The sequence below is a fragment of the Octodon degus genome, unplaced genomic scaffold (assembly GCF_000260255.1).
Source record: "Octodon degus isolate 3935 unplaced genomic scaffold, OctDeg1.0 scaffold00155, whole genome shotgun sequence".
In the NCBI taxonomy this organism is placed as follows: Eukaryota; Metazoa; Chordata; class Mammalia; order Rodentia; family Octodontidae; genus Octodon; species Octodon degus.
Window position 1 is genome coordinate 5,174,983 of NW_004524731.1, and position 20,800 is coordinate 5,195,782.

The 20,800-nt window shown below is 57.0% G+C and overlaps 1 protein-coding gene across 13 annotated transcripts in view; it reads right to left on the reverse strand.

Moving 5' to 3' along the window:
• Arhgef10 (Rho guanine nucleotide exchange factor 10) overlaps positions 1-20,800 on the reverse strand; it is a 103,981-nt gene that overhangs the window by 2,862 nt on the left and 80,319 nt on the right. For 8 of the 13 annotated variants that reach the window (XM_023702623.1, XM_023702617.1, XM_023702625.1 and 5 more), the window contains 9 exons: positions 15,757-15,872; positions 15,311-15,438; positions 15,055-15,155; positions 13,827-13,948; positions 12,786-12,875; positions 11,572-11,789; positions 9,787-9,944; positions 6,759-6,901; positions 589-763 (listed from right to left, as the gene is read on the reverse strand). In XM_023702623.1, the coding sequence (XP_023558391.1) occupies positions 589-763; positions 6,759-6,901; positions 9,787-9,944; positions 11,572-11,789; positions 12,786-12,875; positions 13,827-13,948; positions 15,055-15,155; positions 15,311-15,438; positions 15,757-15,872 (1,251 nt within the window). Of the gene's footprint in view, positions 1-588; positions 764-6,758; positions 6,902-9,786; positions 9,945-11,571; positions 11,790-12,785; positions 12,876-13,357; positions 13,599-13,826; positions 13,949-15,054; positions 15,156-15,310; positions 15,439-15,756; positions 15,873-20,800 lie in introns of those variants that run through there. The other 5 variants (XM_023702620.1, XM_023702619.1, XM_023702628.1 and 2 more) reach the window with 5 other exon arrangements.

Below are 20,800 nucleotides of genomic sequence, written 5' to 3' on the forward strand. Positions count from 1 at the left end.
CCCCCCCACAGCACACACCCACACGTGTACACATACACAAAGCCACCCTTGCTCAGGAGGATCCATCTCCTAAGAACAAGTTTGACCCGGATGAGACCAAGCCCAACGATGCTGCCTCTGAGGCTGACCAGCTGTCTGCAGTGGCATCACAGTACGTGGCACTGGACAGCTGAAAACAAAGCCACAGGACCCTGGGCATCCATGGGACAAGGTCTGTGTGCCCACAGGGGCTCTGTGTCTGTGCTGCTTCCTCCCATCCTTCCGGTGCCTGACTCCCACCCAGTTCACCATGAGCCCAGCTGAGATGCTGCCTCCTCGGGACCCTCCTCTTGTGCTCTCGGCATGGACACAAATGGGGACCTGCTCTGCTGTGTGGACACACATTACCCTGACTGCCTGCTTTCCCCAGGAGGGCTGGGACGGTGGCCCTGCTCTGATAAGGGCACTCTGGACGCTTGCACTGGGGCTGGGAGCCTCACCCACCTCCACTGCAGACTTCCACCCCAGCCCTGGCGGCACACAGCAGTCCCCACTCCTGTGCCTGGGCCCTAACCTGCTGCTGGTGGTACATGGCGTCCTACCCTATACCTGGCAGCATGCTGTGCACAGGCGCAGCAATGTTGACATCCTGCAGGTGCTTCAGCGTCTCCGTGTGGAAGAGGCGGAGAGTGGACCCCGTAGTAAAGGCAAGCCAAAGCCCAACACCGGCCACGGCCATGTGGGAGATGACCATCCCCTCCTCCTGGTGTGCCTCCAGCTGGCCCTGGAGAGAGAAGAGCCCAGGTCAGAGGGCAGCGAGAGCCAGCAGTCCTGGGCAGGGCATGCATGGCAGCTACTTGCTAGGTAAATGCATGGGGTGCAGGGTCCTGCTGTGGCCAACTCAGTGCAGGGACAGGATGAGGCCGCACTGCAGGACAGTGGGGTCCATAGCACCCTCTGGGCCTTCCCAATCCAGCAGCACTTCCAAGGGCTCAGGAAGGTAACCCTGCCCTGGGGGAGGCTGGGTCCTGTGGCTGCCGTGGAGCGCACCTGTCCAGGCAGCTGGGTACAGGAGGAAGGGGGTGACAGTGAACCGGAGGTCAGGCTTTCCCAGACCCTCAGACCTCCCCAGAACTGTGAACTGTGTCCCAGGCTGGGCCCCAGGTGCCGCCCTGCACCCTGGGAGTCCACCTGCCAGCACCCACACTTCCCCCACCACCCACTGTCCTGCACGTGGGTCACAGCCCAGCACTAGGGCAGCCTTTCAGCGCCACAGCACCCCAGGAGTCCAAGGCTTTTTCCCATCCTGCACAACCTGAGATAGCTCAGCCTAACCCCGGGTGGCTCAGTCCACATGTGCATGAAGCGTGGCTGGACTACCGGCGCTGAGCTCCTAATGGGTTCCCCCAGGTGAGCACAGGCCAAGTGCGCCGGCAGCAGTGGGGCTGTCAGAAGTGGCCCCTGGTGTGGCCTGGGAGGGTGCACTGTCATTCCCAGCCCTCCTGCCTGCTTGCTGGCTGGCTGCCATGGGTTGGCACTGCCATGCCCCTCTGCGTGAAGCCAGCCGACCGTGGACTGGAGTGATGCACCAAGAGAATCTCTCCTTTACGCAGTGGGTGTCGAGAAGCACGTGACACACACCCCAGAACGTGGACTGCAGCACAACGTAGGATATAGCCCACACATCTGGCACCACTGGAGCCCATGCCCCTGCCCCCCACTGTGGCTGCCAGGCCCCAGTGCACCCAAGCCCACCCTGTGCGATGCCCGCCATGACCACTGAAGGCAAGTGTTCCAGCCTGGCCCACCGTGGCTCCTTCTTCAGCTGCAGGAGTGCAGAAGAGGAGGGCAGCTGTGGCAGGCTGCGAAGCAGGACAGAGCTGCAGGACTGTCCTCAACTCACCCCAGCGCGCACTGCTAGTATAGAGGAGCAAGCTGATTTGGCCCTGCCCTCTTGTTCAGTGACGCTGGTGGACCTGCTGTGGCCTCAGGGGTCTTGCAGGTGGACAGCATCCTTCACGCCAGTGCACTCTTCTTGCCCAGTGGCCACAGACTGGCCCTGAGCTGCCCCTGGCCGGGCCCTCGGCCAGGGCACAAGCCATGCTGCTCCCACCCAGACGTCTTCAGGCGGCTGTCTTGAGCCCTCTTGGCCAACATCCAGGGCCATCTCTGATAGCCTGTCTTGACTGAGCCCTTTGCCCAGGCCCGGGAAGCAGCTGCCCCACATATCCCTCGAGTCTGCTGAGTGTGGCAGTGTCACAGCAGCCTGCAGACCTGTGGCACTGTGTCCACAGGAGCAGATGAGCACCGAACAACAGACTCAAGGGCTCAGACACTGGCTGCACTTGAGGACCCACTGCAAATTAAAATCTCTGACCTCCAGACCTGTCCAGCTGTCTCACTGTGTGACACGAGAGCCGTGGGTGCTTCATGTTCCTGAGGTGACCTCCAGACACTATCTAGGAAGCTGCAGTCTCCAGCCTCAGGGCCTCTCAAGAAATGTGGCCACAGCACAGACCCATGGGCTGCTGTGGTGGCCACAAGAGGGCTGGCTTTTCCTGTGCAGCACGAACCTCTAGCTAGGGAGTAGCTGCCGTTCCATAGTGCCACAGCACAGCACAACACAGCAGGGCACCCAGGGTACCAGCCAACTACCCTGTGTTGGCAACAAGAAGCCCCGGCACTCTGGAGGCTCAGAGTGACCTTGCCCCTGGCCTAGGGGGGCGGGGGGCAGTGAGGGATGATTCCACCTGACCTTTGGAAGCAGCCACACTGCTAGGACCAGGGCCAGGAGAGGACAGGGCCATGTGACATTTTCAGTCATCTCTGGAGGAAGTTGGGCTCCTGCCTCCCTCCTTTCCTCCCTTCCCTCTCTCCTTCTGCTGACCCCACTGTTGGGCCCCACAGTCACCCAGTCTGCAGGGAGAAGCACCCAGCCACCTCTTTTAGGGGTCCCCACTGCAGGTGAGCCAAGGGGACCTGCTCCCCAACCCCTGCAGTGGGCAAAGGGAGGCAGCCTGCATGGAGAAGGCACGACCCTGAGCACGAGGCACAGCACACAGGCAAGTCACAGGCTCCTCGCTCCTATGGCCACCAGCTGGCCTCCACTCCACCAGCCCTTCTCTAAAAGGCTGCTGAGCTCAATCACAGTCCAGCTCTGTAGCAACCTGCTTGAACCATGTGGGAAGCCATTAACTGGTATCCATTTTATAATAGTGTCAACTGTTTTCTTAAGTTTCTATTCCCCTGCTGAGTTAAGTTTATGGTCCTTCTCACCTTGCCCATTCCCGTGAACCATGTGCTATGCCCCAGGGGTTGCACCTTCCCCCGTTGCCTAGATACCTGCTGACCCCCTAGAGCCGAGACTTCCTCATTCCTACACCCCCTATATATACCCAGCACCTCCCCTGAATAAATGGGACTTGATCAGAATCCTGTCTTGTCTCCATTTCTCATGTCTCCTGTCCTTCATCCCCTCCACAATTCCCTGCTCCTCTCCCAGGTGACCTTCATTGACTAACCTGCAGGTTGGGACAAACTGGGGATTGAACTCAAGCCCTTGTGCTTGCCAGGGAAGCGCTTATTCCACTGAGCCATTTCCCCAGCTCCCCTGCTCTCAAATTTAAAGCCCTTCAGCACTCACTGTCCCATGGGTAGGGCCGTGCTCAAAAAGCATACCCAGCACCCTTGCAGCTGTGCCCAGGGTTTTCTGCTTGGGCCTGGGGCTGCAGGCACCGCAGGCTTCGGCTAACAACTACACACAGGGCAGCAGAGCGGTGCTCAGGCAAGGGCCTGGATCCTGCTCCCTCCGGGTGAAGCTGCCCTAAACATCAGACCAGTCTGGGTGACTACTCGCATTATGTGGCCACACAGTATTTAGAACCCTCCTTTCTGAGTTGTAGTGTGGCTCTGAACACCCAAAGGGGGCAGGAACATCCCGTCTGGTGACACGCCCACACACAGGACTTCCCAGGTTCTGGAGTCACCCCTGCCCCAGATAGAACCTACAGCCCTGGGTGTACTGCTGCTCCGAGCCCAGATCCCCCAAGCTCCACATACTGGGGCTGGGCTGGAGCGGACATGCGCAGGGACTCCTCAGGGCTGGGAGCAGAGGCCCCAAGGCCACAGCTCCACAGAGGAGGGCCTGCACCGTCCCTCCTGCACTCTGGCAGATGAGCGCCACCCCTCTGCCCCTGCGTGGCCTGAGGAAGGACACTCACTGCGGTGCTCCTCCTGGGCACCCGGCGGTGCGGCTGAGCTGGGTTCCAACCCTGGGCCCTTTCAGGGACTTAACCAGCACAATGACGCCACCAGAGGTTCAGGGCTGGTGCAGAAACAAGATGCAGACTATGGCTACACAGCCCTGTCCAGCCGAGGCACCACATGCCCTGGCACTGCCCAGCTAAGGCACTGTCCAGCCTGGCAGCATGGGTTGGCTCCAGGCTCTGTGTCTGACCAACAGCTTCTTACTGAGAGGGCAAGAAATCCAAAACATGCAACAGGAAGGAGTGGAAGTCACTCTGAAGTCACCCCCGAGGGCCAGGCGTCCACTCTTCCCTGGCGCCACCTGACGGGCTGGGTCTTGGGCACCGCGGGATGGTTAATCAAACTGAGGAGCTGAGGCTCCTCGTGCTGCCGAGCTGTCTGGGGACCTCGGGTGCGGACCGTGCAGCTCCGCTGAGGGCCGCTGTCCCCAGGGCCCTCAGAGCTCTCCATGCCTGGAGATGGCAGCCACATACACTCTCACAAGCCTGCTGTCACAACGCACAGGCGCTCAGAGGCCTGGGATGCAGCCCATGTGCCAGGCTCTGGGCTGGATCCCTGTGCACACGAGAGTCTTCTGCACTGGGGACTGGAGTGTCACCTGTGTGACGCACAGGGCACATGTGTTCTGAAAGCTCCACAGATGTGTGAGGATGTGACTCACACACCTTTGGCAGGAGGGCCCAAAGTCCTCCCCCTGGTGGCCCAGCCTTTCTCTGAAGGGTGGTCTACAGCAGCGATACGAACCGCCTAGAGCTTCTAGTGGTAACACACAACCTGCTGTGCTCATGCGCCACACACTCAGCAGCAGACGGACTCTCTCAGGAGTCTGTGATGATCAGAGGCTGAGTTCAGACCTGCACAGCCGCTCAGTGCTGCTCACGGGGATCCCAGCGCCTGTGCCTCTCTTCCCACCGCTTTTGTGTGAGAGTTACAGGACTTCTAAGCATCAGAGATTCATTTTGATGACAAAATAAAACACCGAGGCCCAGGCTACTCAGAGCAGGGCGCCGGTGACAAGGCAGCGCGGTACCTGGCTCGTGCCATCTCTACAGCAGAAGAGTTATACTGTGTGGCAGAGAACGCAAAGGTGACAAAGTGTAGGTCTACTCATTCACCACTATGAGCACAGACCCTGCCACGGTGGCACGCCAGCCCACGTCAGTGTGCACGGCGCCATCACAAGGGTGAGCGGCCGCCACTGCTTGGCAGCTCTGAGAAATAGGTCCCGCCGAGACACCCCCTCAGGTCAGCTCTCCATGTCTGGCCCCAGCGACACTGCCGCAGCAGCCCTGTGCTTGCACAAACACATTCAGATCCACCACCGGGACGTACTGGCAGCTCTCTGGGTAATAACCGGCACGGGACTGTGCCTGTCCTGGGGCAGCTGAGGTCCCCCGCCTGCAGAGCTCTGTCCCCACCTGCCCGCAGGGCAGTACCAACTGCGTCCTCTGCCAGCGTGGAGGATGGGCCTCAGGTCAGTGGCAGCCAGGGTGAGGAGCAGGGCTGCATGGATGGGAGCGCAGTGCACTGCTGTGTGAGAACAGTCGACGGGGCGCTCACACGTGTGTGCAAAATCAGAGTGCAATGCCACGAGCAGAGCCCAGGGGGTGGTGGTACACAGCCTGCAGGCTGGGGGACAGGAGCAGGTGCACTGCCGTGGGACCAGGGTGGTGGGGCTGGTCGTGCGCATCTCAGTGCTGCTGCTTGAAGTGCTGTGGGCCTGAAGCCGCTCTACGTGCTGAGCTTGTTAACAACACCTTGTTTTCCTATTGGTGAGGCCAAGGCTGTGTGTGTGTGTGTGTGTGTGTGCGTGTGTGTGCGCGCGCGCGTGTGGTGTGCATGTGCGTGCGCTGCTGTGTGTCCTCCCTCATGCATGGGAGCTACCTTTCCAGACCCTTTCAGTATTTTCTAGTAGGTGAGACGCCTACTTCAAGCTTAGTAGAATCCTTCTTATAACAAGCACACTAACTCTTGGTCATAAGACACAGTGCCTAAGTTCCAACTATTCTGATGCACATACCACCAGACACGAAAACGCCAGAGCATCAGCATACATTCCCTTTTCCTGTCCTGGCAGCCTCTGGGTATCTGGCACCCTGGAAGCAGCTTTCACCCACCGCATGGCAGTGGCTTCCAGAAGGGTGGGCACCCAGCTACCCCGCAGCAGCTGGCGCTGTCCTGGCCACCAGCCCTGCTGACGTGAAGCAACCCTGTGTCAAGGCCACACCCCGTGTCCCTGAGGAGTCTGTGTTCCAAAGCGCATTTTAGAAGCAGTGGGTCCACTACTTATCGGGTAAGCGGTGAGCAATTACTTCCATGGAAAGTGGGGAGGAAAAGGTTAGTGGAGCCTCCCAGTAACCTGACTTCCAGGCACGATCTAGGAGGATTCCTGCCTCACAGGGCCTGCAAAGTGCCTGCCGGCATTCCCATGAAGCAAGGTGGGCCAGACTCGGCGCCACACAGCATCGGGGCAGTGTCCACAGCACCTTCCCGCAAGGACCTCGACGACTCACCTCGGCCGTGTGCGTCTCGGTGCTGATGGTGGACACCTGGCCTCCGCACGCTGCCCACAGGGCATCCTCCGCCACCAGCAGGCTTCTGACCGGAAGCACGCCTAACTTTATCACTTTGTGAGGCTCTTCATTCCAGGATCCATCTGAATCAAAGACAAAAAACATTTCTATCCAGGATCAAAGATAACTTTAAACAACAAAATGAGGATCACAGTTCTGATGGCAGCACTTGCTTCTGGGGGTGCCCGGGCCCCCAGGATCAAAGCCAGCTCTGTGAGGCAGCCTCACTGGTGACGGCAGGACAGCCAGGACGCAGCAGCTCCCGCTGGAGTTGGAGTTTGCTTTGGTCCTCTTCCTTTTATCCTGCTGTATGCGCCTTGTGGAATGGAGCGTCCACCTCACGCTACTCAATGCTGGAAGTGCTTACCTGCCTTTTCGCCTACACAGGGGCTCATAGCTAAGTCTGCCTTTTATTTCAGAGAAGACTTGGGACTCGGACTTCTCTGCAGTGCCGCAGCTGTTAGGACTTCACCAACTCTTGGAAATGGACTAAATGCCTTTCGCATAAGGGGACTCTGAGTCTACGTGGTACCAAGGCAGAACGCAGTGGCTCATGTCTAGATGTCTCCCCAAAGCCTCATGCAGCTTTCTTCAGGGGTTGTGTCAAAGGAAGCTGACACTACAGCATGTGGCTGACTGGGAGTGCGATGCTGGGAGCAAGGTGTGTGGTCAATGGCTCAGTCCACTGCCTGGCCCTGGAAGACTGGACACAATGTTGGGCCCAGAAAGGGGCTTCTCTCTCTGGGTTTCCGTGTCTTCCGCCACCATGAACTGCTGCCCTCCAGACACTGTTGTGGCCGAGGATCACACAGCTAAGCTCTATTTGCTGAGCACCTTGAATGTTCTTTGCACAGAGCCATAAGCAATGTCCCCTGGGTGGGTGATGCGCAGCCTCAGTCCCTGCGCACATGTGAATCAGGGCCAGCGGGGTGACCTCGGCCCATGCCAGGGGTTGTGCCCAGGCAAGCGAGCTCATCCTGACCGCAGCAGTGCAGCTGGACCCAGGTACAAGATGATGAATTAGGCTTGTTTTTGTTTCCTGGTAGCTCTGGGGATTAAACCAAGCAGCCCTCTACCAGTGAGCCACACCTCAGCCCTTCCTGTTTTTTGAGATAGAATCTCACTAAGCTGGGCTCAAATTTGCAATCCTTTTGACTCAGCCTAAACAGTGGCTGGAAAGCTGATGATATGTTGAGCCAAGACTTGACAGTCTGGGTATTTCTGACCCAACTCCAGATTTCCATGTCCCTGGCAGCAGCAGTGGCCTCTGCAGACCCTGGGCCTGTGAGATCTAGCAGGCTGGCAGCACTCTGCACCAGGCTGGCAGGGGAATCGCAAGGAGCAACTGAACCCAGGGGATCAAAAAGAATCACTAAAAACTCAAGAAAGAAAAGTATAAGTGAAGAGTATGAAATAATAGGAATTAGAATCCAGATTATATGAAAATCTCTATACATTTACATTCCTATAAGCTTTAGGAAGAAAGGGAGGAGGGAGGGTGGGAGGGAAGGGAAAAGAGAAAGAAGGAAAGAGAGGGAGAGGGGGAAAAAGAAAGAAAGGAAGAAAGAAAGAAAAGAAAGGAAGGAAGGAGAAAGAACAAATGAGAGAGGGAGGGAGGTGGCAGGCAGGCGGACAGGTACGAAGTGCCTATCAGCCACTCAACCTCTCTTTACCATGACAGCATCCTGCCTGAACACCGCCACCAGCGTAGGTGGGACAGATGGTGCTCATGTAACTCAGAAAACTGCACTAAGAATGCAAAAGCTCAAATAAATCCAGTGATGGAAAAAGCGGATGTCCATACCCCAAGTCAGCTCCAAGACCCAGACAAAACTTTCAAATCATTAATATGCCCAGAGCACCAGAGGAAACCGCTCGCCAAGTTGTGACAGTGAAGCCCAACAAAGGCGAAAGAGAAGGGAAAACTGCAGAGCAAGTCCACGCGGCAGCCCTATTGAGCTCCTTCCACAGCTTCATGGTTGCAGCTGCACTGGGCAGGCGGGCGCCCACCCCTCCTGTGCAGGGAGACCCCGAGCTGCAGGGCTGCCTGTAGTGGGCCATGCTGGGCTCCCAGCCCCCAGCCTCTGTGTACTTTATCCTCAGCATAAGTTTGACATTTTCATTACAAAACTTGAAATGAGACTTTTTATTCTCTCTGGGTGACCAAAACATCCCCAACTAAAACACAGGACGCAGCTAGGAAACCGCTGACATTTCTGAGGCTGCCAAAGGCTGATTCACAGTGCTGGGGCTGACCAAGGGACAGTGCCCTGCGACATCTCAGGACGCTGCCTCAAGGATTGGCACGGGTGCTCATGCAGAGGGACAGCAGGACGAAGATCTGTGCAGACACAGGGCTGGAGGGGGTCGGCGCCAGAGACACTGGTCAGCACTCAGAGACCCTAGCCAGGGTCACGTGAGCAGCCGGGAGGAGCCCAGAGAGGGAAGAAGGGAAGCGTCCTCCAGGCCCCACTGTGGCATGGGTGCAGGGTGCCCTCCAGGAGGTGGTGCCAAAGGCCACCAGGCAGGCTCACCAGGAACAGATGCAGACTTCGGGGAGGGTGGCTCGGGCCAGGGCTGGTTTTCACTATGAGCCCAGGACCTCCCTGGATAATTTTAAGCAGAGGGTGAAGATGCCACAGCCAGTGTTAGAGCTTGGAGAAGAACAGAGAGGAGTGCGTGGAGGTCGAGGAGGCCATGAGCAGCCAGGCAGGATGGGGACACTAGGAGCCCTGGACACATCTGAGGGTGCCCACAGGACGTGCCGGTAGGTGAGTCGGAGACTGCAGGAGGGAGGGGGCAGGCGGGAGTTGGGAAGGCTGCGCGGTGTGGTGGAGGAGGCAGCTAAGCACCTGCTTGGGGAGTGGGAGTGGGAGAGGTCAGAGGAGGAGGCTGCGGCAGTGAGCCAGGCCTCCTGGGAGGGGACAGTGGGTGGGCCCAGGGACAGTACGCAGTGCCAGCAGCTTACCTGTGGCCCTGGTGTAGCTGGCCACTGAGCCGTTGACCAGGCCGGCGTGCAGGCCGTGCAGCGAGCATGCCAGGCTCAGGACGGCGGACCTCTCGGGGGCGAAGAAGTGCTGCAGCCTCACTTTCTTTGAGCCTTGGCTGCTTTTGTAAATGGAAATGCTTTGAACGAAAAGGCGCAGGTCAGTGCTCGTGAGGCCGATGCTCCCCTTGGTGCTCTCTCCTGCCTCCCACCGGGGACACAGTGGCCACGTTCTACCGCTGTCTGCAGCTGCCTGACTCTTCTTGTACTTCAAATAGAAATTCTAGGTTATAAAGAAAACTAGTCCTTCCTATATACAGTGTGATCAAAATTACAGTGAGTGTTTATTTTCAGTGTATTCAATACAGGGTCACAGGGTCTCACTATGCAGATTGCACTCACAGTGATCCTCCAGTTTTCAACCTCCCAAGCACTGGGATTACAGGTGTGTACCACCACGTCCAGCCTCAGTCACCATCTCAGCACACCCAGGAGGTGGTGCTGGCACGGCACACAGGGGATCAAACCCAGGCCCTGCGCTGGTCTAAGCAGGCACTTTAGTCCTCTGAGCTATCTGGCTGGCTCAAGTGTTTGTTTTAAAAAACCTTAAAAGCCACATTTCCACTAAACTCCCCTCAGATGCCCTCTCGCAAACACAATGGTGCCTGCACTGCGGCCACGCTCTGAAGCAGCTCTGGGCCGCTCCCGAGCATCTGCAGGCACAGGGCGGTGGTCGCCTCATGTCCTGGACTCACGAGCACACACCAGTGTCCTCTGACAAGGCCTGTGGATGCGAGAGGACTCCGAGATGAGCAGCCATGAAGACGCGGCCCCAGAACCACCCTGGGAATGCACAACAGCGGGACATGCTTGGCGTGGGGAGGAGGGAGGGCTCTGAGGGGAGCGAGAGCAGTGTCTTTTACCGTAACAGAATATTTAAGTAATTTATATTTTGGATGTTGGAACTTTATACTGGGAAAATCATTTTAACTTTGCTTTACATGAGTCCCTGCTCAACATCACAGCATGGAGTTTGGCTCTGTCTTACTCCATGTAATGTGTGACATAGTTTTGAAAAGTATTAATAAAATGAATCATTAAAAAATAAATCTGGGTCAGGTGGGGAGCACGCTTATAATCCCAGCACTGGGGAGGCTAAGGCAAGAGCATCACTGAGGTTGAGGTCAGCTTGGGCTACAAAGTGAGTCCACAGCCAGCCTGAACTGCTTGACAAGACCATGTCTCAAAAAGGCAACCAACCAAGCGTTACAGGGCAAAAAGTACAAAGTAAAATATTTTCCCCTAAGAGATCTACTGATTAGCACCAGCCAAATAGCTCAGTGAATTAGAGCACCTGCAAGCAGGCACAGGGGCCAGGGGTTCGATCCCCAGGCCTGCTGCCCCGCCCCCAGGGCGCACCGAGCCGGCAATTGAGACTGGGCATGGTGGTGCACGCCTGTAATCCCAGCTCTTGGGAGGCTGTAAACAGGTGGATCACTATCGATAGTCTCACTACTATCGGCGGAGTCTGATCTAGTAGTGAGACCCCAAACACCCTGTAGATCCTTCCCTAAAATACAAATGAAATAAAATAAAAATCTCCTGATGTGTTTCCCGTGTTTTCTGCACAACTCCTGCAAGCTGGCTTCCCGACTTGGGCCTGCAGGGACCCCCAGCTCCCGTATTTCCAGAAGTCCCCTGCCCAGGGTGTCCAGGTCTGTGCAGTGCCCCTTCCCAGTGGCCCTGGGGTGACACGGGTGCTGCTACCTTCCCTCCTCTGTGCCCAGGCAGATGGTGGGCACATCGGGAGCACGGGTGGCCGTGGCATCCGAGGCCACGCAGGGCTCCCAGCGCTGCTCCTGGGCGGGAATGTGCACCATGCACAGGATGCGCGACTCCACGTTGAAGCACTCGATGACTTTGGGGTTGGAATTTTGGAAGGAGACGATGGCGATCTGACCCATCTGGCTGCTGCAGCTCCCGATCTGTGCAGGCAGAGGGGCAGGAAGTGAGCGTGTCAGCTTCCGGAGCGCCCGGCTCTCCTGGAGAGCAGGCAGGCTGGAGCGTCAGTACCGCAGCCACGTCGCAGGAGGAGCCTCTCCCTCCGTGTGTTCAGGTGTTCACAAACTCAGTAAGAGAGCCTACTTGCGTGTTTTAAGAGACCTTCATATACATTAAGGACCCACGCCCTCAGAGCGGCAGGGGCTATCCACACATAGATTTAAGTCCTGAAGGGTGAATTTATGTCCACTTGAAATACATTAACACCGATGTTTAACAGTCCTCAGCCAGGGAAAGCTAAGAACAGTGAATGCCAGTCACCGCATTTAACATGCGGGATGTGCGTGGATCTGAGGAGTCCCCCGAGACAGAATCCCCGGGCCACGCACTGCGTGACACCTTACCCAGGCCACGCAGGGATCTCAGCATCACCTGAACCGTGCCCACAGTCGCACGCCCCTGCGCTGCCGTCGGGCCAGCGTGGGGTGGGAGCAGGGCGTAGCCTTGGCCCAGGGGAGAGCACGGCGCGGCTGAAAGCAAAGGCCTGGCCTCGCCCTCGCCCTCGCCTGCACACGTGACCCCAGAGACCAGCCCGCTCCACTGGCGCACGCTGGGCAGGGCGTGGGGCGGACACGGAGGCCCGGCGCTCCAGAGCGCCTCCACGCAGGACCAGCTCATTCTGACCTAGGCTTCCGGGTGAGGAGCCAGCACTGCTCGGGAAGGGGGCAGGCCGAGCGCAGGAAGCCCATCACCAAGCGGAAGAACTAGTCCATTAGTTTAGTTGTATCCGGGCCGAATGACAACTTTAGACGAAAAACAGCAGTAATGAACGTTCCAGCTCCTAACAAGTCCGCGTCTTTCCCAGGGAGAGCCCCTCCCTCGGGAGGACGGCTTCCTGTCTGCGCGCCACCAGCCCTGGCCTCGCACGCCTGCGGACTCAACTCCCGGCTGAGCGGCGGGCGCGCGGAGCAGGCTCTTACCCACAGGAAGCCGCGCACCGCCGAGGAAAGCGCACCCGGGTGCCCTTCGCTGCTGAGGCAAGGCTCGGGGTTGTAGGCTGCACACTCGATCTAAGTGGAGGAAACGGACTCGTGAAGGGGGAGCAGGCATCAAGACAAGGCTGCGCTTCTCCTTTTCGCTGCTGTAAGGATTCTCCTTACTTGAAAGATTACTCACTAAATTGTACGTACGTAAAATCTGATTTTAAATGCTTTAGAATACTTGCGTCTGTACCCGTTTACGCCACGCGTTGGGGATGCTGAACACAGACCTCGCGCCGGAACGCGCCTCTCCACTGACGCTGCCTCTCCTCCCCACTCTGCTGAGAAGCTCGTCCTCCCACTTCTGCGACCTGAGCAGTCTGTGGTGCCCTTAAGCGCCTCCGACTTTCGTTTTTACACAAATGTGAGTATTCAAATTAAATCTTATTAATTAGGAATTTAACTACTTCTATCTCTGCCAGTATCTGCTACACAAATTTAACGCTAGCTTGATATTTTTTGTTTCATACTTTTTCTTGCTTTTTTTTACTTGTTTTAAAACAAGTACAGACCCCTGGAATGAATGTCATCTGTGTCTGTCCACAGCTCAGTGACAAGCAGGCTTATGTGAGCCACAGCTGATGCAGAAATTACCGGTACTTCAAACACATTCACTGGTCTCCAACCAGCACTGTGGAAATGTCCTTCTGTTGTCAACATTATGAACTTGCTGGGTTTTTCTTTAGAGGGACAGAACTGCGCCACGTTCCACTTTCCTGAGGTCAGCACTCGGATGTCTTGGCTGTACTTGTCCTGCCCACAGTGACAGCACTTTCACCTAACGTACAGCTGGCTTAAAAACAGGGGTCTTTATAATATTATAGGCCAGAAGCGAGGCAGTATCTATGTGTCCAATGCACTGAACAGCAAGCCCAACTATTTCCACGCAAACACCTCTCCAGAAGCAGCAGCCAGGGCCATACTGACAGAGCCTTCCGACCAGGACCCTCCCGGGGCCAGCCAGAGAGGCAGCGCCCTCACCTTGAACTCTGGCTGTCTGGCCACCATCACGGGCATGTGTCCCACCAGGAGAGGGTGTGTGTCCTTCTTGGTCTGATTCCCGTCATCGTCCACGCAGAACCAGCCCAGATGGTTGTCCTCCTCTGCGGTGGGAGAACAGCCAGTTAGGCTCAGGCACCCTGCCACCTGGTCACACACGTGAGGACTCTCAGGCTCTCACGAGCAACCCCACCAGCCTCTGTGGCTCTGCGTGCCCTCTGCTCTGGTATCAACTGCACCCTCACACCCTTGCTCCTCTTTCACTTTCCCAGGATGCCAAGCTGCACGGATTTGACACCAGCCGAAGTGGTGCCGCGGGACTCAAACACACAAGGGTGTGAAGACGCGTGTGCAATGAGAGCAAGCAGACACCTTGCTTTGAAGAGTGGGGAGTTTAGACAGAGGGGCTGATGTTCACACCCTGTTCCCTCTGCAGAGTGGGCCAGTTCTGGCCGCTGAGCTCTATGCACCTGACTCTACAAAGCACTCAGTTACTTAGCAGGAGGAAGGGAACCTGGCTAGGGTTCCTTCCAGGCAAAACACAGCCAACCAGGCTCTCCTGTGAGAGTTCTTCTCTGCTACAAACCATCCTGCATGAGGGAGCCCACACAATGAGCCCCCGCTGCTCCTGTTTGTAAGGTTTCAGACTCCGCACACAGAGGAGGACATGCCCCTGTGCACGTGCACACACACACACACACACACACACACACGCACAGTGCTGCAGGAGAGCTGTGTGAGGCAGCACACACATGCTGATCTACGAAAAGGGACCAAGGCACAGGAACTCGGTCACCAGGCCATGAGCCATGTCACCCTTGGCATGACGCAGGCCTTAGTTCTGAGGCAGGAGGGGCTTCATGAAAAGGCAGCCTGCTGCATGCTCTCCCACAGCCAGGTGGCACGCAGGGGACAGGCACAGTGGCACCCCTGGTGGTGGGCAGGTAGCATGCAGGTGGAGTGCTCCTTGGAGACACCATGGAGGACCCCATGTGCCTGACCCCTTGTGTCTACAACTTCAGTGCACATCACAGAGCTGTCTTGATTCCACGGGAACCTGGCTTGGTCCCCACAGCCCCTGCTTCCTGCACATCACTGGCGCTGGGGCTAATTTCCCCATTCTGAAGCCCTCTCCTAGAGACAAGTGTGTCCATCTCTCAGCCCTGTCTGGAGCCCACCTGCCCGCAGGCATTCTTCAGCCTCCCCTTACCCAGCGCAAGCTTGGCCATCTGCAGGTGGCTGGTCCAGGCCTCTTTGATGGCGGGAGTGAACGTATTGAACACGGCTGTGAAGAAAGTAGGTCGTCCTGACCTGCCGGAAATCACAGACAAGCGCTCGTTTCATGAAACACGCTCCGTCCCGAGTCCTGCCTGTGTGACAGAGCCATCAACCGCGGAGAGAGCCCCTGACCAAGAGCCGTACTCTTCTCAGCGCTGGCCAAGAAAGCTGCTTTTCAAGGCACTCACTTGTCCTGCTTCCCAGGAAGCTGTAGCTGGATTCTGCAGCGGTCGGCAGCTCTGATTTCATCCTCTTTCTTCAAAATCAGTCTCTGTAAGCCCGAGGTCCAGTCATGGGCCACTGACTGGTTCAAGTTCTGCAGAGAAAACGCAGACGCACACCTTTAAATGTTTAGAAATACTAACGCGGAGAAAAGGCACAGCTGCAGCTATAAAAAATCCAGGCAGATCCAGTCATACTCATACATGATTACAAGGAAGGAGCCGTGTGTGTAGCAGAGGAGACCCTGCAGTGTCTTTGCACAGGGAGGAAACTTGACTGAACTGCGCCGCCACCTCCAGACAGGCAAAGCACTGCTGCACGGTGACAAGAGTCACAGTGCATCCTCCCAGCTCCACTAGGGTCCGGGCTGAGACACCATCTCCGCCATGTGCTGGCGGCCAGCCGCAGTTACCTGGTAGTTCCCTCTGAGGCTCCCGATCAGCTGAGCAATCTGGCCGACGACGTTCAAGTCATGCAGCAGGTTCTGCAGGTCTTGGTACAGCTGCCCAGGCCCCAGGTAAGCTTTGTCTACCAAGTAAGCAGAGAAGAGCATGAGGGTCCAATGCCATTTTGTCATCTTTTGGAAACAATTATAGTTAAAGAAAAATCACAAAACAGCACACGTTCCCTGCCCAATGCCCCCCCACCCAGGTCAGCATCGTCATAAAAGTGTGAGCTGTGTAACCTCTATTGGTTAAGTGGCCCAGAAATGACACTTCATCTGAACCAAACCTCCACTCCTTAGTCTCCAAGCACCTGAGTTCCCTGCAGCCTTTCCAGCTTCAGTTTAAGAAGCATGAAAATGGTTTGACTGTGCTAACTCCGGCCTGCACCGCCCAATGGCTTCTGTGGGGCTCAGATGGGTCCCCTAGTGCCCAGGAAACTGACCTCGGTCTCTTTCCAGAGCCCCTGCTTTCACCCTGTGTGCCACGGTGATACCGCCCTCTGCCCCGCCCTGCCAGCCAGGGAAGGGACAGCCCATCCCTTGGTGGTGTCTGGGTGCAGGCGAGCACTTCCTGCCACCCCAGTGCTGCTGCCTGGCACAGAGCCATGAGGGCCTGCTGGGTGCAGGGCAGCTGTGGTCAGGATCAGCACCTCTGCACGGGGCCTGTGTGCTCATCCTGCACTGTGCCCCACCGATGCCAGTGCTGTCCCAAACACGAGAAGGACCAGAGTGGTAGAGACAGGGTCTCTGTTTCCATCCCCGTGGGCCCACAAACACACGTATCCCCAACGCTCAGGGTCTGCTGAGAAGTCACCCTGTAGCCATCTGCCCCTCCACAGCACCTCAGCTAAAGACACAATTACAGGGCACATATGCACGGAGAGGATGCCTTCCTCACCCGACTAGACAACCCAAAGCTTCGGGGCACTTGCCCACAAGAGCGGGAAATCTGCTCCTCATGAGACACACACCTAGGCACCTCTATTTCGCCTTGCAGTATGCTTGCAACTCAGAACACGACTGCCTAATAATCATCTATCAACATTTCTTTGCAGTGTGGGGATCTAAGCCAGGACCTTGTTCATACAGTGCAGTTCTCAACCGCTGAACCATTATCTCCACCCACCTGGTAACAAATGCTGCCAGCAACTCCTCATGAGACACATCTAAGGGCTGCCTTGGCTTTATTAACCATTTCAACACCTGTTCTCCATTATTCTTAGAATTATCATTCAATAAAACAGAGCCTTGTCTTGGGTATGCAGAACTAACTACCAACTGTAGCCTGCATCTACAGCCAGCACCCCAGCAGGGTACGCCCACAGCCCAGCTCTGTCCACTGCACAAAGGCCCCGTGTCCCCACAGTTCACCCCTCACCCAGCCTCTGTTCTCTACCCTGTGTCCCCTTGAGGGGGTCCCACATCTCCTCTAATGTGGGCACAGTACACAGGCATTTGGTGATGCGTCCCATCTGGAGGACTCCTCAGGTAAGGAGCTCAGTGTCTACGCTGGTCACCACGCTACCCAGCCCTGACCACACTCAGGTGCTCCCTCTGCTAACCACCACGGGCCTAGCCAGTGCTTCCTACACTTCCTTCCTTTACCATCAAAGCACAGCCCACTGAGTTCCCTTCCTCCAGAAAGGAACTGTGTTTCCCACGAGCTTAGCGGAAACGGTGGTGTGGGAGATGTATCAGTCCACGCTCCTGAGCTGAGACATACCACCTGACACCACTCAGGAGGAGAGGGCTAGAGACTCAAGGCTTTAGTGGGCTTAGCCCATGGCAGGCTGCTCACAGACAGAAATGGCATGGTAGAAGGCAAGGCTGAGCAAAGCCGCTCACAGCATGCGAATGGAGAGCAGAGAAAGCAGAGGAAGCCACACCCATCCAGGCCGCCCCCAGGCCCCGCCTCCTCCGGCCAGGCCCCGCCTCCTCCGGCCAGGCCCCGCCTCCCAACAGCATGCAGTATGAACTTACCCAGGGAGGGAACCCGCCGAGCAGCACAGCACCCATAAGCCATTCACTCTCCATGCACATGAGGCTTCGGGGGATCTTTAGCTCTAAGCAGAACAGGTCATGCTTCGAGTCATGCACCCTAAATCTTCGGGTGCACATGATGGGGACTGCAGCTGCCTCTGGTGCAGCAGTCCCTGCCTGGCCAGGCATTAGGCACACAACTCCAGTGTCCACTCGGGACCATCAGTCAATGGCTCAACTATTGCGGACTCACTTGGATACTGCGCGTTCAGAGGGAATGAAGCAAATGCTAAGCTTATGTGTGCTTCCCACTCCGTGGACGATTCCGTGAGTGAGCTGCAGGCGGGTGTGTACACCCCTGGGGCGCAGTGCTGGCTGGACATGTCCTCGGACCACAAACAGGATTATCTCAGGCTAAGACACTTTTGCACAAAGGAGCAAACGTGAGTGAAGAGACAGCCTACAAGGTGGAGCAAATGTTTAAAAATGGTTCATCTCATAAAGGATGAGTACCCAGCATACACGAAGAACTCAAAAGCAAAGCAACCAAATGATCCCATTAGAAATAGGCAAGGCTCTCCACAGACCTTTCTCCAGAGAACATACACACGGCCAAGTACCAAGAAAAGCGCTCACTATGGCTGTCACCGGGGAACCACACTGAGCTGTCATCTCACCAGGCTGGACTGGCCATGCTAAAAATGACAGGAAGTAATAATGCCTGTTTGCAGGCAGAGAAACGGCAGTCTGGCACAGTCGGACACAGTACAGGGGAATCTAACCCAGTGCGGCTGTTACAGACCAGAATGAGGTTCCTCAAAATTCGTAAATGAGAACAAATTTGAGACTCGCAGTCGCACCTGTGCATACCACTTAGTGAAGTGCAGCTGGCCACTGGCCACGTCCCCTGCTACGTGACAGACAATGGCCAGCATGGCACCTGCGGAGGTATCCAAGCAGATGAGAGGACTAAGGGCGGATGCACACCTGTGAAGGACCCTCAGCCACAGCGAGGGTGACATCCTGCTACCTACAGCAGAGTGGATGATTTGGGGACACGGTGCTCAAGAGCTGAGGAAGATGGAGGAGGACGACACCACGTCTCGTACAGGCATAGTGGAAAGCAGACCTGGACCTAGCAGGGATCCTGAAGGCAGGAGCACGCCCTGCGTTCTAAGGCACTGTGGGTGACTGTGGTGTGGTTTATGCAACTGAGGAGAGGAGCGCGGGCTGGAAACCAGGACGACAAGCAGCTGGACCGAACCTCGTGTTCCAGGCGTGTTCTGAACTGCCACGTGCATCTCATACACACGTGTCACTACTGCACCCTAACCGAAGCAGACATGGACATAGGAATGCTGACCACCTGACCTGATCAGCACCCCTCCCCCGTGGGGTCACTCTACCACCCCTCTCGGCGGGCGCAGCTGGGCACGGACACAGGGCTCAGCTGGTCTCCCTGCCCCCAGCACACTGTGCCTCTGTGCAAGTGGAAAATGCTTTTTGAACACCAGAACGCACAGCACACGGACACATTTCTCACCCACAGCCCAGGCGCACAGCTGTTAACACTGCGCTACATTTGGGTCTGATGCCATTTTTAGCTGAAAGAACAAAATGTTCCAGTGCATGTTACCCCATCACTATGGCCTGAACCCACAGAGGGGAGGATGCTCCTCGGGAGTGCATGCTGTGGAGCAGCAAGGATGGTCGTCCAGAGAAGCCGGCCACTGTAGTCCTGGGCACTGCCAAGGCCGGGGAAGAGACCCTTCCCCACCCACAGGGGAACGTGCTCCTGGCTCCTGGAAGCAGTGGGCGCCTGCCCTTCAGGTCCCATACATGTGCCCTCCAGCTTCTCCAACCCCACAGCAGGGTACTGAGTGCCAGGCAGGAGCCCATCCAGGGGCACTGCTGTGGACACGCAGCTCAGCCAGGTCTTTGCTGGCCGCCACCACCCCAGCGCTGCTCCGAGGATGACTTAAGCAAGACCTCCCATGGTGCTCAGTGAGGATGCTCACTCACCCTAAGGCAGCAGCCCCCAAGCTGCAGGCTGGTCACACACCCATCCAGTGGCCCTACCCCTAGAAAAGCCCCGCAGCCCCAGGGGCTGCAGCACTTCCTGGAGCAGCATGGGGGCACAGGGACCAGGCCACCCGCTCCAGGCACACAGGGCCCCTAGGCCCTGACCACTGATCTTCTACACACTGTCCGACGGGTTGCACGGGGTGTGTTTTAAAGGGCACACACCAGTGCAAACCGCCACATTTTCAGGTGAGTCCTGCTGCTCAAGAGTCAGTCACATGACGCTTGAAAGTGACAATGGAAGTGTAGCCTTCCATTTTCAGCGGGACAGATGGGGCGATGGTCACATGGACACCTGGGGCAGCAGGGCTGGGATATCCCCTTCCCGGCCCCTCCCCCTCGGGCCACACCCTGTGGAGCAGACACTGTCTGGTCCGCTCTCTGAGAAGCCCCCTCCCACATGGAGCAGGGACAGCACAGGACAAGGAGATGCCTCCACAGCTGACAAGGCCACAGTGGTGCCCAGACAACACCTCTCACGTCCTCTGTCCCACCCCAGGAAGTCAGGGCACCCTGCTGCGCCATGCAGGAAAATACACAGCCTTCTGCAAACTAACTTTAGGGTACAGGAAGCTGACCCCAAGCTGGGTCAGGGGACCCAGGTCAGCAGCTGGCAAGCCCCAGGCCAGAGACAAAGCTTAACAGGAGCCAAGAGACAGGCTGGAGGCAGGCGCCCCAGGCAGTGTTCTGGGAGAAGCCCTGCTGTCCTCCTCCCTCACAGAGCTGCCCTTCCTTTCCATAGCAGCTGTTGCTAGGCAGTGAACCCACGCTGGGCTTCCAGCACACACCAAACTGACAGGCAGTCATTCAAGCAGCAACTAAGGCCTGTGAGTGCAGGCGACAGGAGCTTCCCACCATGCCTCAGGATGACTCAGGGAGGACAAACACAGGGAACAGAAGGTGCAAACGTGGGGTGAAGTGTGCCATCTGCTGGCCTCGGAAGGCGGGG